At 43.6% G+C, this 16,919-nt stretch overlaps 1 protein-coding gene across 1 annotated transcript in view; it reads right to left on the reverse strand.

Annotated features, from left to right (window-relative positions):
- The window catches only part of FAM114A1 (family with sequence similarity 114 member A1), a 60,964-nt gene extending 44,567 nt beyond the window's left edge, over positions 1–16,397 (reverse strand). Inside the window, exons 1-2 of the mRNA XM_070397901.1 lie at positions 16,318–16,397; positions 8,712–9,067 (exon numbers count right to left, since the gene is read on the reverse strand). Coding sequence (XP_070254002.1) covers positions 8,712–9,059 — 348 coding nt within the window. The 5' untranslated portion in view covers positions 9,060–9,067; positions 16,318–16,397. The remainder of the gene's footprint in view (positions 1–8,711; positions 9,068–16,317) is intronic.
- Between the last annotated feature and the right edge of the window lie 522 nt (positions 16,398–16,919).

A 16,919-nucleotide genomic window follows, 5' to 3' on the forward strand; every position in this document is an offset into this window, starting at 1 on the left:
AAATTGCTGCCTCGAACAACCACTTCAAAAATACAACTAAAAGACAAAACGGACATCATCCAGAACCACAGGAAGGCTGGCTGAGTGGAAATTCTACAACTAGAAGGAAAGAGAAAAGCACACTGAGACTCAGAGGAGGCGCAGTGCGGAAGTAAAGTGCAAAGGTACAGAGGCGAACGTGGAAAGGGCTGGCAATGGAGGACACGGTTGTCTTTTTCAATTGGGAGGGAGTCTCAAGCTCCCCACTGCTCTGAACTCCAGTTCTGGGCAAGTCTCTGGGGACCCAGACTCATACGGGGAGAAACTGGACGGTCTGGCAGCAGGCGGAACTCGAGGGCAGCTTTCTCTCAGAGGTGCTTGCAGCGATTACCGGGACACTGAGACACGGGGCCTCTTAGGGTAGGACTGAGGAGCAGCCATAGCTGCTTGCTCCATCCTGTTGATCCCCTGAGACCCCGCCCCACCCAAGCTGTGTGCAGAGGCTTTTGCATATGAAAGGCCTGGCCCTTTGCAATCTGAAAATTACCTAACAAACTGCAGCTGGGTTAGAGAGACCCAGAACTTCCAAAAGAAGGCCCAAGGCCCCACAACAGCTAGCACTGCTTCACAGCTGGGCCTCATCTGGGCACCTCCAAACCCCAAACAAAGAAGAGGAATCTGCAGATCTCTCCATAACTCCTGCTGGGTAGCCTCAGGCAGAGGCTAAATTAGCACCTCCTTAGAGATCCAAGAGCCAGTGTACCCAGTGGTCAAAGTGGGACCATCCAGATTACAACTCCTCAGATCCATAAGGGACACACTCAGGGGGGCAGACTCAGTGAGCACCAAAGCCCCACTGAAGCAAGTCTTGCCCCAGAAGGGTGTCTCCAGCACAGAAGTTCTTCCACTGCAGACATAGCTCATTCTCACAGCCAATTGGCCTGGAGGTCAATTCCTCCCAGTGATACCTACAACAATCAAGGCTTACCTACAACAAGACTGTGCACAAAGCCCACAAAGGGGTGCACCAAGAGTGTCCACCTCAGATAATTGAGGAGGCTGAGCCACTGGGCCCTATAGGGCACCTAGCACAGAAAGCCACTCTGTCAACACAGGGAAGCATAAAAAATGCGGAGACAAAGAAACAAGTCACAAATGACAGAAATGGAGGAAAGAAAACTACTGGATATAGAGTTCAAAACCACACTTTTAAGGTTTTTCAAGAATTTTCTAGAAGCCACCGATAAATTTAGTGAGACCCTCAAGAAATCTAGTGAGACTCTCGAGGATATGAAAAAGGACCAACTAGAAATTAAGCATACACTGACTGAAATAAAGAATATTATACAGAGTTCCAACAGCAGACCAAAGGATCACAAGAATCAAGTCAAAGATTTGAAATATGGAAAAGCAAAAAACACCCAACCAGAAAAGCAAAAAGAAAAAAGAATCCAAAAATATGAAGATAGTGTAAGGAGCCTCTGGGACAATTTCAAGCGTACCAACATCCGAATTATAGGGGTGCCAGAAGATGAGAGAGAGCAAGATATTGAAAATCTATTTGAAGAAATAATGACAGAAAACTTCCCCTTCCTGCTGAAAGAAATAGACTTACAAGTCCAGGAAGCGCAGAGAACCCCAAACAAAAGGAATCCAAAGAGGACCACACCAAGACACATCATAATTAAAATGCCAAGAGCAAAAGACAAAGAGAGAATCTTAAAAGCAGCAAGAGAAAAAAAGTCAGTTACCTACAAGGGAGCACCCATACGACTGTCAGCTGATTTCTCAACAGAAACTATGCAGGCCAGAAGGAAGTGGCAAGAAATATTCAAAGTAATGAGTACCAAGAACCTACAACCAAGACTACTTTATTCAGCAAAGCTATCATTCAGAATTGAAGGTCAGATAAAGAGCTTCACAGACAAGAAAAAGCTAAAGGAGTTCATCATCACCAAACCAGTATTATATGAAATGCTGAAAGGTATCTTTAAGAAGAGGAAGAAGAAGAAAAAGGTAAAGATACAAATTATGAACAACAAATATGCATCTATCAACAAGTGAATCTAAAAATCAAGTGAATAAATAATCTGATGAACAGAATAAACTGGTGAATATAATAGAATCAGGGGCATAGAAAGGGAGTGGATTGACTATTCTCGGGGAGCGGGGAGGAGTGTGGGGGGTGCGGGAAGAGACTGGACAAAAATCATACACCTATGGATGAGAACACTGGGGGTGGGGTAAGGGCAGAGGGTGGGGTAGGAACCGGGTGGAGGAGAGCTATGGGGGGGAAAAGAGAAACAACTGTAATAATCTGAACAATAAAGATTTAAAAAAAAGAATCAGGTACAGCGTATAACATGTGTCTAGGGATGTGCATGATGAGAGCTACCCTTTTTAGGTTTTGTAACTCATGACATAGCTTCTCTAAAAGGGGACTCGATGTGACATTTGGGAGCATGGAAATTGCTCTGGATGCCTATAGCTCTGTCAAAATATTGGCTGAAAAATGGCTTCAGTTATTTCCAGGTAATTTTCTTCTTTGGTGAGTATGGATCATCTAGCTCTAGGAAGACTTAAAATTCACATAGAAAGGTTGAAAGCATCAAAGTCAGGCTATTAATATTTATGTGCATATTTGGTCTTTTCTGTACTACTAAGGTTTAAGGAATTTGACCGATTAGATCAGGGGTCCTCAAACTTTTTAAACAGGGGGCCAGTTCACTGTCCCTCAGACCGTTGGAGGGCCGGACTATAGTTGTAAAAAAAAAACTATGAACAAATTCCTATGCACACTGCATATATCTTATTTTGAAGTAAAAAAACAAAACGGGAACAAATACAATATTTGTATTTGCATGTGGTCCGCGGGCCGTAGTTTGAGGACCCCTGGATTAGATCATCAATTTTTGAAAACCAATTAAAATGAATAATTGAATTATCAGACTTCTGATTTTAAGTTGAAATCTTCCTAAAATTATGCATATTATTATAATACCTAAGAGGTCTTTAGGTCCGCTCTATAAACTTAATTTAATATATTTGCAACAATTCTTAAGCACTCAGCAAGGTTTTGTTTAAGTAGATAAATGAGGTACTTAAAAAGGAAATAGAACATATTAAATGTACGTATGCTGTTTTAAAATATTTAAATATGTTTAAGTTGGTAAAAAGGACCAAGCATTAATCAAAAACCCCTTGAAAGTGATTGTTCATTTTGCTAGATTTCTAAATAAAAATTAGTGAGATGAATATAAAGCCTAGGGAGAAGTGAAATTTCGAATTTGTGACCATAATAAATTGAACACTAATTACTTAACCCAAATTAAAAGTCTGTGTAGTCCTTTTTATGCACAAAAACACACTGGCTTACACCAGTGTGTTCTATTATCTGAATCTCTATTAACATTTGATGATTTGCTAATTAGCATACTGAGGGGCAGAAACGGGTTTTAACTGGTAAACACGGTGGACTGTTAACTAGCATTCTGAATATCTGAAAGGAGTTCTAGATGATGAAATTAAAAGTATTTGAGGTTTGTAGATGATTAAATATATTTTAAAGCTTCTTCCTACCTTTACATGAACAGGATATAAGAAAGGAGGTTGCCCTATGCTAAATGGTTTTCTATCCAGCTCTGAACTCTGGGGAATTCTGGTTTATTGATGTCAACGACGAGGGGGAAAACCTGCCTCTAGAATTCTAGGCATTTGCCTTGAGTGAACCTTTCACTCAGGCTGGTGGTCAGAGCCCCTAAAGGGACAGAACAAAAGGATGTTCTCAAGCCTACAAAAGAAACAGTTTTTATAAACTGTTTTTAACTTCCTTGTTAATTGATGTTTAATTTAAAAATGTCAGTGTGGTACAATGTAATTTGAGATTTGATTTCACTTATTGACTGTGATGGTGAGATTGTGGAGAGAAGAGGTAATTCTCAACATCTCAACTTCTTTGTTGTCTATCAAACCTATCAAAGAGAATCTAAGAACTGTGAATGACAAAATTGTGTTAGAAATAGGAGCCTTCCAGGGCCAAGTCCTTGGTCTCTGTTCTTTTTCTTTTAGTAACAGCTGGTCAATCTCCCCATTTCCAATTCCTTAAATAGTATCCAAGTACTCATGGCCTCCAGACTCTCTCTCTCTCTCTCTCTCTCTCTCTCCCTCCTGGACTCCAACTGCTTATAACCAACTGCTTACAAAAATCTCTTCACTTAGATGTCCCATAGCATGTTCAATACTGAACTCCCCAACTTCTCAATCTCACCCCACCCCCAACTACCTCTTTCTGTGTCCCAAATACTGGTCCACAGACTGCAAGAGTATCATCTGGGGGAACTTATTAAAAATAGAGTCTTGGCTTCCACTGTGATCTGTTGAATAAGAATCTCTCAGGGTAGAGCCCAGAAATCTGAATTTTGAACAAATTTCCCAGGTGATTCCAATACACCACTAGATTTAGGAAGCACTGCCCTATATGACCAAATGGCACCAGCATCTGAGTGTCATCGTGTAGATCAGGCTTAAAAGGGGAAATACTCAAACAGAATTGGAGCAAACTCTACTCATTGAAGAGGCAAAAATCTGTTATCAGCATGTCTTGGCCTATGTTCTCTCTTCTTTGTCTCCTTAAACAGCAATTTTCTGACTTAAACATTCTGCTTTTCCTTTTCTAGGGAAAGAACTATCTGGTGGTAGTCTATGTTTTCCTTGGAAAGTACTTTCTGGTAGTCTATGTTTTCCTTGGAGAGTACCTTCTGGATTCTTTACCTTCATAATTAGCCTTATGCATTGGTGTTGAGCAGTAGGGATGGCATTCTTCACTCTGGGTCACATTTCTTGGTATTAAGAATTTAGGGACATTTGATATAGATAGGATCTTTTGGGGGGCGATGAACTATTATATAATAAGGTCCTACAAGATCTCTGGGAATAAAGGTCACTCCTGATTAGCATCGAAGACAACCATCTCTGAACTGAGGCTGAAAACTTTCCTGACTTCTTAAGACTCATTTAAGTGTCCCATCTCATTCTTCCCTCGTGCCTGTCCTATCTAGCACTATAGGACATGCTGTAATTTCTTTATACCACACTGCCTTTATACCCCACCTAGACTGTAGGCATCCTGAAGATAGTTTCACCACTCAGATTCCTGGGCATGATACATGGTGTCATGGGACTGATAGAGGCCTTGGAGATAGTCCAACATGTCTCATGGATGCTGTAGAGTGGATTCCTGTAGGAAGTGCCAATTCGATGGCTTCCAGTCTGTAGATAAGAATGGATGAGAAAGAGAAGGAGCACCAAAGATGAGATAGCTTCTGTGAGAGCATAAGCTGTGAATGGTGTGATCCTTCAAAGCAGAGGTGCCAGCTGAGCAGCTGGCAGAACCACTGGCCTCTTCCTCTTTTCTAGGCCCCTCCTGGTCACACCACCCTCCCTGCTGAGTTATGGCCACCCTGCTGACTCAGGCAAAGGTGAAGCTAATGATGCTAAGGATTTTAAGGGACCTCATACCCAAAGTAACTGCAGATACAAGCCACTTAAGAGAAAGATATACACATTTAAGCACATCATTACAAAATGCAGTGTGTCCTAGTAGATATTGGTTTATAATACTGTCTCATAGGCTATTCTACCAGGTTATTGTTGTTTTTTTAGCAGACATTTTTTCCATAGAAGATTTTAAAATAGGGTGATGAGATGCTTTTAGGCTCAGCTATACTTGGGATCAAATAGGCTTTTGAATTTGGCTGTTTTTTCTATAGGACCTACCATTCCTCGGGGGCCTGTGTTCACGATCCAAACAGTCAACTTGTAAATGAACTTATGATGCAAGATTTTTTGTAGAGTTCATCCTCTTGTGGATCAGAAAAACACTTGTTTTCTTTCTCTCACTCATTTGTGGAATATAATGAACAAGATAAACTGATGAACAAAAATAGATCCAGAGAAAAGAAGCACTGATCAGACTGTCAAACCTCAGAGGGAAGGTAGGGGAGAGTAGGTGTAAGGGGGAGAGGTCAACCAAAGGACTTGTATGCATGCATATAAGCCTAACCAATGGACACAGACACCAGGGGGTGAGGGCATGAGTGGGGGGGGGGGGCAATGGGGCGATAAGGATACATATTTAATACTTTAATCAATAAAGAAAAAATAAAATAAGTGAAGGGAGTAAAGTAAAAAAAAAATAAAAATAAAGCAAGAATAAAAACCAAAAAAACAAAAACAAAAAAACCACAGTTGTTTTCATCACTGTGAAAGGACTTCCTATAAGTGTCCAACAAAGAGCAAATAAAATAGAACAAATGAACAATGCTTGAAGATGAGGCACAAAACTGACTTCTAATATTAACTTAAAAGAATAGGTTACCAAAAGAGATAGTAGAATCCTCTTTTCTGGTGATCCTTAAAAAAGACTAAATTTGCAACTACCTAGAAGAGTTTAAACATGACCCGGGTGAAAGGGATACCCTTTCCAACCAGCCCTATCAGCTTTCTGCCTTTCTTAGAACAAACATACTCACAGGTGTGCCTCCCACAGCTTGGTTCTACCCGAGCTCCTGAGGGCAATGCCACGTATACATCCAGAGCCACGGTCCCAACTTTGTGGCCAATATTTGCACTTCCATCCAAATACTCGTGTGATAGTTCATTATGAGGAAATGCTCACCTTTAACAAAGTCCCTGAAAGCTAACAGTGTTGTGCAGATGCAGGAGGGAGGCATCTAGCTGCCTACTGGCTCATTCTTGTAGCATCAAGGAGATTTATAAAGTACTTTCAAAAGCAGGATCCATTCAATTTGCTCAAAAAATTTAAGAAGGCAGATGTATAGGAGCATACTAACTTTTTATTATGCTATCTTTATTAACAATGATATAATTATTAGAAGTCAGAAACTGAATGAATAACCTAGGCATCAGGAACATATATTTTGACTAGGTAGAACTTATGTACTTTATTTAAGTCATCTCAGGATGTTGTGGCTAAGATATATTTTTCTTAATCAACAAAGGTATTTATTAACAGTAGCACTTATAATAAAAATTAGGAACCAATGCTCCCCACAATAGAAAGGTAGCGTCGGGGGAAAAGAGGTTCCAGAGTCAGGCTCAGCTAAGGTCATAGAACCTCTAGTCTGTGAGTTCTTAAGCCCTTATGGGGCCCAGGGTGAATTCTAAGGGTCTGAAAACTCTCTGAACTCAGAAATGAAAGTGTGCATTTATGTTGACCATATCTGATCCAACTCCCAGCTGACATCCTTACAAGATAATTGTTTGGTTTTGTTTAAACATCTCGTCTTGGAAAACACCCTCCTCTCCGAGAAAGCCCGTCTCAGAACAGTTCTAAGGAAACTAAGAAGCTGATTTTCTAGGACTGGGTGAAAAAGGTGAAGGGGTTGAGAAGTACAGATTGGTAGCTCCAGAATAGCCATGGGGATGTAAAGTATGGCCTAACAAATATACTCAATAATATTGTAATAACTATGTTGGGTGTCAGGTGGGTACTGATAATATTGGGGGGTGTGGTAGGGGGAGGAGCACTTTGTAAAGTGTATGATTGTCTAACCCACTACCCTGTACACCTGAAAGCAATACAAAATAGTACTGAATGTGAACTGTAATTGGAAAAATCAAAACGGAAGTTGATTTTGAATAAAAGAATCATAAAACATTAGTCAGAAGGATGTCTTCATGTGCAAACTTTTCATTTTATAGAGGAAAAAAGTGAGGCACAGAGAAATTAGGTGTCTTGCCCAAATTAACAGACTTGATGACACGTTGGAGGAGGAAAGCCCAGGCACCCTGGCTCCCTGTTTAGTTCGCCTCCCACAGGGCGTGCAGCAGAGTCCCTACGAGGAGATGATGTGAGTGACAGTGCAGGATGAGCAGGGCTGGGGCGTGGCTGCGGGAAGGCTCCCATCCCCCCATCCTGTACCATCACTCCGGAAGGGAGGGTTGGAGGAGAGCAGCCCACCTCCTCCTCATGCTGGGTGCCTCCCACTCCCACCAGTCCCCACACGGATGGAGATGGAGATCCCAACAAAACCCAGCTCCATGGTTGTGTTGATGTGTCCAAGGTAGCAAATGGGAGACAGTGGTCTATCTTTTCCCCACAAAGCGACAGATGCAGGTGCTGAAGGAAAGGGGCAGGGAACATGCCTGCCTCTGGTCCCCTGGAGGGTGGAAGGTGTAGGATGATAAAATAGTGGTCTGAATGTCTAAGATCGCCATAGTGGATTTGTAAATGTGCATTAAAATTTAAGTTCTATTAAAGAGACATTGACTTGTTTAGGGTGAAATCAGGCTCCTTAATAATTTGGACTCATTATGTTCAATATTACAATATTTTCCATTTTACTACTGGGTAGCTTAGTATCTTACTGGGTTGTTTAAAATCTCTATGCCTGGTTGCCTTGTCTATAAAGTGAGGTTAATACTATCTAGCTTAGAGCCGCAAACAACTTTTGTATGGAGTGAATTACATAACATACATAGTGGCTAGCAGAGTGCCCAGAACACAGGATGTATCCAATTATTAGTGGCTGTTATTATTATTAACACAATTATCAAAATGCAAATATTATAATGACCAGTTAAGCTCATGAGGTTACATCATAGTATATTCTGAATCCCAACCCCCACCCACAGAGCTTGGCACAAATCTGTGCCCATGGTAGGTATCAGTAAGAATTTAGGTTGAACTAAACCGAATGAACCACTCCTACCGGATTATTCTGTTCTTTCAGGGGTATTTCAGGTCCAAGTTCTGCCTCAAGGCTGACGGCATCAATGCATTGGGCAAGCACCTCCTCGGTCACTTCTCCATTGTGGGGCGGATCCATGGCACTGGTGTCTTCGGGCTGGTCAGTGTGCCCAGTGTCAGCCATCTCCTCACCCTGAACCGCTGCATTTTCATGCACATCTCCTCTGAGGTCAGCCAGTGTTGGCTCATTTGAAATCATAGCTGAATCACAGTGCACCTCTGCATCTTTGGGTAAAGAATCACTATTGGGCATCTCGGTAATTTCTGCTCTGTCTCCAGGGGCTACAGTGTCACCAGCATCATCAGACATCTTATTATCTGCCAACATAATTACAAACAAAAACTTTCTGTTTTAATCTGAATTGTTGAACTTTAATTCAAAGCCCTGATGATTAAATTAAGTCTGCTGGGATAAATCAATAATAAACTTTATGTAACCTTGGGGTGGACTGAATAAATATCCCAAAGATATCCTAATTCCTGGAATCTGTGAATATTATCTTATATGGCAAAAGGGACTTTGCAGATGTGATCAAATTAAGGATCTTAAAATGGGGAGGTTATCTTGGATTATCTGGGTGGGTCCTAAATGAAATCCTAAGTATCCTTAGTAGAGAGAGGCAGAGGGAGATTTGACTATCAAGAGGAAAAGGTGGTGTGATGACAGAAGCAGAGATTGGAGTGATGCACTTTGAAGACAAAGGAAGGGGCCATAAGCCAAGGAATATAGGTGACTCCTAGAAGCTGAAAAAGTCAAGAAAACCCTTCTCCTCTCAGAGACTCTAGAAGAAACCAGCCCTACCAACACTTTGACATTAGCCCAGTGAAACTCATTTTAGACTTCTGACCTCCAGAACTGTAAGAGAATACATTTGCGTTGTTATAAGCCACTAGGTTGTTGTAATGTGTTACAGCAGCAATAGGAAACTAATAAAACCTACAGTGCTATCTTTAACCTTTCATGGATCTCTTGCTTGCTTTGCACCGATATGCATATGGTAACTAGAGGTATTATTTGAATCTGGGAAATTATTTATGTAGTAAGACTTGGTTAATTATATTTGTCGCAATGAGAATTAGCATAGAAAATACCTAAGAGCTTATTAAAAAAACACGTGACATTTAGCTCAGCCATGTCATCAGAGATTCACATTGAGAAAGAGACATACATGCACATAAGTATGCTTTGTTGGGTACCAGCTGGTGAAGGCCTGCGCTCTGTTTGAATAATAATTTAAACAGGGATGCATGAGGATAACATGGGAAGCAAAGAAGTGGTGTATTAAGCCAAAGAGGAATGTAGCCATTACAAAACAACCCGAGAAGCAGAAAACTCATTCTCATGCAGATATCATGTAGAACCTTGCTGTTCAATACAACTTTCTCTGATGATGAAAGTGTTTTATATCTGCACCATCCAGCGTGGCAGCTAATAGCCACATGTGGCTACTGAGCATGTGAAATCTGGGTACTGCCATATTAAAAATGTTAATTTTATTTAATTCATTTTATTTAATACATTTTAAATCTTATTTCATTTTAAATAACTAAAATTTTAATTTTACATAGGCCTATATGGCTAGTGGCTACCTTATTGGGTAGCACAGATCTAGAAAGTAGGTTAAATGATCATTTTTTTTTGGATAAAACGAAGACAGTGTTCTCACTACACAAGAAGCCAAGTCTCAGGCAAATCAATGGGTATTTTTGTTGACCATGGTGTTTACCAATTGGTCAAACCTCAGGTTGCTGATAAAACCATGGGATGTGAGAAGCTAGTTAACACACTGGCCACCTGGTGATGTAGACTTAGAAAGAACTCATATCCCCAACCCTCATATCCCCTCAAAGAGCAGTAGTCTGGCTAATTCCTTTTCCTGCTACATTCTCCCCCTTGGTGAAGCCTTTCTGTTTCTCACACCACTTGCATGTCGTGAATCTCAAATGTCTGCCTCCCGTCCATGGAGACAGAAAGTAAATTAGTGGTTTCCAGAGGCTGAAGGGAGAGGGAATGAGGAGTGACTGCTAATGCGTACAGATTTCCTTCTTGGGTGATGAACATGTTTTAAAATTAGATAGTGATAATGGCTGTACAACTGTGTGAATATCCTAAAAACCACTGAACTGTATACACTTTAAACGAGTGAATTCTGTGCCCTAGTCGGTCTGGCTCAGTGGATAGAACGTCAGTCTGTGGACTGAAGGGTTCCAGGGTCGATTTTAGTCAAGGGGACATGCCTGGGTTGTGGGCTCGATCCCCAGGAGGGGGCGTGCAGAAGGCAGCCGATCAATGATTCTCATCATTGATGTTTCTATCTCCCTCTGCCTTACTCTCTGAAATCAACAATATATATACAAAGTGAGTTTTATAGTATGTGAATTTTATAGTATACAAATTACACCTTAATTACTAAGAATATACACTGAGTGGCCAGATTATTATGACCACTCCATCAGTACAATGAAGTGAATTAGTTATGCACATAATAATAATAATAATAAAACCTTGAGAGTATTTGCTTAGGAAGTTTTCAATATTCAGTATTTTTGGAACTGTCAATGAAGTACTGATGGGGTGGTCATAGTAATCTGGCCAGTCATAATAATCTGGCCACTCAGTGTATATATGTAATATATAGTGTTATATATTAATATGCTGTTATAAAGAAAGTCTACCCCTGGATAAGTAGCTCTAATGGCCAGTTGGACATCTCTTCCTGGACAAAAGGAAACTTGTTGTCTTATCATTAACACTAGATCTTCCTCTTAACTTTTGTGTTTCATTTAATGGTACCCAGATGTCCCCAATTACCCAGGATAATCAAGGATGGAGATGGTCTGTCAATAAGTATGACCAATGCCTAGTTGAAACAGTAAAGAATGATACAAGGCCGCTGTATAGAAAAGGGTAGTTGCTGTGGTTCATGGGGGAGGGGTGGGGGAGGGGAGGGGATTGAGGGAGGCTACTTGAAAAGTCACTGTCATTTGGAAACTTATAAGATCTTTGGGAAAACACTGTCAGGATTGGCTTAGCATGGAAGTTGGCAAACTAGAGCCTGCTGGCTAAATCTCACCCTCCATCTGTTTTGGTAAATAAAGTTTTACTGGGACACAGACATGCTCATGTGTTTATGTACTGCCTATAGCTTCTCAGAGTTGAATGGTTGCAACAGAGACCATTTGGCCCACAAAGTCGCAAAGCCTAAAATATTTATTATCTGGCCCTTTACAGAAAATGTTTGCTGACTTATAGCCTAGGACACTGCTTGACTGCCATGGCCTAAAGAGTTCTCCGTCCTAATTTATCCTATCCTCATCTGGGTGCAAGGGACAGCACCATACGGAGAACGGGTCTATGAGTAAATGATGTTGAGACATCACTTTTATTCCTAGTTTTGGTTCATCAATAGCTGGTCACAGACACTGTCTATTTTCTCTGTAAGATAATTTGAAAATCCTTATCATTAACCTGGATTATTAAGACGCTCCAAACTATTTCACTTTTCTATAAGCAGGAACATAAACCTGGCTGTGATAAACATTCGTGGGCAAATAAAAAGCATTATGAACACTTTGTCGTGTGTGCTCTGCCCTAAATGTGTTATGATACCATTCATAATGTTAAAATACTTCAGCACATACCAGATGCCATGTGTGCGGATTAGTTGTCATTTATGCCCTGGCAGTGGTGGGTTAACATCTGAAGCCCCGTATTCAGGAATATGCTCACCAGAGGTGTTTAGTTAGCATTTCAGTATCTGTAACTGAGAGTTCACCTCTTGAGAGGGTTCAGCTTTTACCCTCTCGGATAGGTACTCCAGGGTGTGCTAATTAGCATAAGGGATATTAGAAATCATTTTCACTGATGAAATGGCAATGGGGCTTAAGATAGGTGCCTGGCAAGAAGTAACGTACAGGTTCTTTCTGCCCTTCCATTACCAGGGCACACAATTGCACTGAGCCCAGCAGCTGATTGCCCTGTGGAATAGAATTTTTCTACTTCTTCTAGCTGATTTTGGGAGAACACAAAAACTGAAGCTGAAGAGGTTACCGGAGTCCTCCCAGAGGCCCAAAAGGACAGAGCTAGGACATCAAGCTCCAGGAACAAGCTGTATAACTGAACCCATGGGTAGTATCCGTGAGAGTGGGCGGCAGAACTCTTTCTGAGAACTTCACTCTCCTTAGAGAGGTATGCACGGGAGGAAACCTACAGCCCTCACTCATCTCTAATGGCCAAATTGCCTTAGGTCAGCTCACCTCATTCTGGAAAAATTGCTGCAACAAAATCCCTCTTTGCACCTGCTCTGCATTCAACCAGCAACACAAGGCCATGCCTTCGGAAATACCCAAGAAGATGAGCATTTGAACTGATACTATTAAAAATATTTATGGACAACTTATCTATTTCAGAAGGACTATATTTTTATACCTGTTTATATAGTAAAAATGGGCACTCTAACTTCCAATTGTACACATCTCTAATCTCTTTACTTCTACCTGTTACAGCTCTACATCTCCCCCTAAACCAAAACCAACACAAGAGAGATCTTTTTTGTTTGTTTTGGTAGACCTTTACTCTGGGTGTCGTTATGACAGGAGAGACGCAATCATTTTTAAGACTTTGCCCTTTTGTCTGAAATCATCAGAAATTGTGTAGTCTGGATACACAGCTGTTTCTGAGCAGTTACTGTTGGCGTCCACCCGGACCACAGCCGGGTGATGCACACACCGGTTCCCGGGACAGCCTCATCCCTGCCGGGTGCCCATAGGCAGTCCGGCTTCAGAATCTCTCCTGATTTATGGGTAGGAACATTGATCACGGCAGCTACGTCGCGGCTTTGATGCTGGGGAGACTCAACCCACAGAAACAAGGAGGCTTCTTCAGTAAACTCCAAGGAGAGGAAGGGGCATATAAAGAAGCCTTTGTGCGCTGGGAATAAGTTAGTTTTTTCATGCGTAAATGCAATCATTACCTAAAATGCTCCCAGAACGATGCTATGTAGTGGGGCAGCAGCATCATAGTTCCAAAAATAACTTTAAAAGAAAAGACGTGATTACTATCCTTCAGAAAATGAATAATGCATTTATATTTTATTCCTGGTCAGTGAAAGTCCAGGAAATGAATTCAGCTAACACGAACTACTTAAATGATGATGTAAAACAGCATCTCAATTAAGGGAGAGGTGAACTAGACTGACCTCGTGCAAGGGAGGACCTGTAAAATGTTTTTGATATGGTTATTTAGGCATGATGGGATAAGAGTATATGCCAATGTCCAGCATCAGAAATGAATCTGCATAGTCAGGATGGACATTGGTGTGGCCGGACCAAGAGGCTACATGGAGGACTAGCGAGGGTGGGAGGGATGGGATTCTGAGGTGGAAAGAGCTGTGCTCTGTCCATCCGCCCCTTTGTGGGCATCACTCACTCTCTCCTGTTGGGCTTCCTCACTTCCTCCTCTGTAAAGTAAGGCTGGACACAATGATCCGAATACTTTGTTCTCCAACACCAGACTGATGACAGAGGAAAAATGAGGACAAGGTAGCCAGTTTTTCATCAATCTAAATTTATTAAATGTCAAGGACTGCCTTCATTTTCCAAGTTTAGCTTTCCTTGGGATTGAACTGTCTTTCATTTTGATGAAACAGCGATGTCGTGGATGGATATCTTTTTACATATGGCTTCAGTTGGCAAAACAAGAATTTGGTAACACAGTTTTAAAAAGTGCAGGTCAGTAAAGGACCAGGAACAACAACCCTAGAAGAGAGGTTCCTAATCAGTTTGTAAGAGTGCCTATGGACAAGGACACATGCCTGGTCCCATGTGTCTGCCACATATTTTTCTGAAACATAGAAGGGAACTATTTGTTTTCTTGCTTAGAAGCACCTTTGCACAGCATCAGTGGCCCCTCATAACCCAGCTCCAATCTCTCTCTCTCTCTCTCTCTCTGCCTCCTGCAGCTCTCAACACACCCTGACTCCTGCCTCACCAGACTTTCCATCAGAGGAGCCCACACAGCTCATAAACCGTCCCACCTCGCTGCCTTTGCTTATGCTGGCTCCTCTGCCCTGCCTCCGACTCCGGTTTGTTTCTCAATGCCTAATGTCACTTTTCACTCCGAAATTTTCCTTAACGTGCCCTGCTCCTTCTGAAGAATTAAATTGCTGCCTCTTCTATATTTCTGCAATACTTTCATGTGATGCTTCTATTGCACTTAATGGAGTATTTGTTTCTATGTCATGGTCTCCTCTGGGGCTGTGACCAACAAGCACCTAGCTTGGTTTATTGCCCTCAAATATTCATCCAAGTTACATATATTGTCTGGCACTGATGTAAGAGAAACAATGCTTGCTTTAAGCTGGTCTTATAAATAAATGACTACTTATATGGACTGAATCGCTGAGATTCAGCAAGGCCCCCTCCCACCCTCAAATTCCTTCTGCACTGGCTCGCTTGCGCCTCAAATTCCACCCTGAAAGGTTCATGTCTTTGCTTAAAGCTTGCAATGTAAAGAGTGTGTCATTCTTTCCTGAGCTCAGATTTTGATGGGGGAAAGGAAGGAGAGAGTACTACGGGATGGATATAAATGAGGTGGGAAAGGGGCCCCCAGGAAGAAAAGAGGGCGGCAAGGAGAAAAGCCGTTCTCACCCTCAGGTCTGCGGGTTGCCTGAGGCGTTCTGGAGTTCAAGAGACGTGGATTTTAAAAGCCACCTGTTGGTATCCCTCAAGATGTTTAGGTTGGTAACTGATGGGATCAGCAGGGCATAGTCAGAGCCCTCACAGCCCATAGAGATGTCTTCCTACTCTAGGAAAAGGCAATGAAGTTCAGGTGCCTGATTTGAGAGGAAATACCCACCACAGTTCCAGGGATTAGGCGAGAAAGAGTGGGTGGGTGGGGCTGGGCTAGGGAGTCGGACTCAACCCAAGGTCTGTGAGTCCAGGTGGTGTCAGTTTAGGATGTTGGCTGGGGTGGAAGGCAGGGCATGGGTCTGCAGGGGGAGGAATGATGAGCTCGGGTGGGAAGTCAGGGCCTGCACGCGGTTTTCCAAGTCCAAGGGCAGGCGAACCCCAAGAAGGAGGCCTCTGCCTTGCCGGGGACCGCTCCCTCTGCGCCCCCAGCTGCCTAGACCCTGCAGCCCGTCTGGGCCTCCAACCTGGGACCCTGGGGAAACTTTCTCAGACTTGCTTGGTGTTGGGACTGGATGCATCGGAGCTCGCGGCGGGCTCCGCGGAGGTCCCCGGCGGCCGAGGGTGCAGAGCCGGAGTGCGGGCGTGTGGGTGTGTGCATGAGCGTGGACCCGAGCGACACACACTCACACACACACACTCACACGCCCGCACCCACGCAGGGCCCTCGGCCGCGCCACCCGCGCCTCCCTGGACTTCACCCTCCAGCCCGGATCCTCCCGGTCCCGCGCCCGGTGGCCTGTCCCCGCCGAAGGTTTCTCACTAACAGCGTGCGGGATTCGGGAGTCAGGACCGGGAGCGACGGCGCGGTCTCCCCACCACCCGCTGTCCCCGCCCGCCCGCCCGGGGAAGGGGACGGGAAGGGCGTCGGGGGCTCTTACCGCTCTGGCGGCCGAGTGCGCGCGGGAGCGCCCGGCGGTCCCGCCCCGCCACGTCGGCAGGGCTGGCGGGGACGCGGCCGGAGGGCGGACCGGAGGGGCGGACCGGAGCGGGACAAGGCCCAGCTGCCCCGCCCCGCCCCGCGGCCCGCCCAGGGCTGGCCCCGCCCCGCCGGCCCGGTCCGAGCCCCGGAGCGCAGGGGGCGTCGGGGCGCGCCCCTCCCCCGGCTGGGAGGGTCCCCTCTGCGCTTCCCAGCTGCTTGGGAAACTTTGCTTTTCCAGCTCTGTCCCCGCGGGAGAGCCGGAGGGGCGCCGGATCCCCGTCCTTCTTTCAAAGGCGCCCCGAAAAGCCCGCAGGCAGTTATGCCGGGGAGGGGTCGCTCCAGTTCAGCGAGAGTTTGCCATGTGCCCAAGGCGCGTTGAACAGTTTTCTCCGACCCCGGTTTGTGGGAGTGTAATCTGATTTAAAACCAATGGGCTAAACAAACAGAAGCACTTCCTAGAAAGTCAATTCGGAAATGCGGATCAAAATTCAAGTGAATTAGCTCTGGGCCAGGAGTTCCATGTCTGTGAATGTGTCCTAAGTAAACAGTCACATAAGCAAT

The sequence above is a fragment of the Myotis yumanensis genome, unplaced genomic scaffold, assembly GCF_028538775.1.
Source record: "Myotis yumanensis isolate MYYU_CA2020_CCGP unplaced genomic scaffold, mMyoYum1.0.hap1 SCAF_1, whole genome shotgun sequence".
Lineage (NCBI taxonomy): Eukaryota > Metazoa > Chordata > Mammalia > Chiroptera > Vespertilionidae > Myotis > Myotis yumanensis.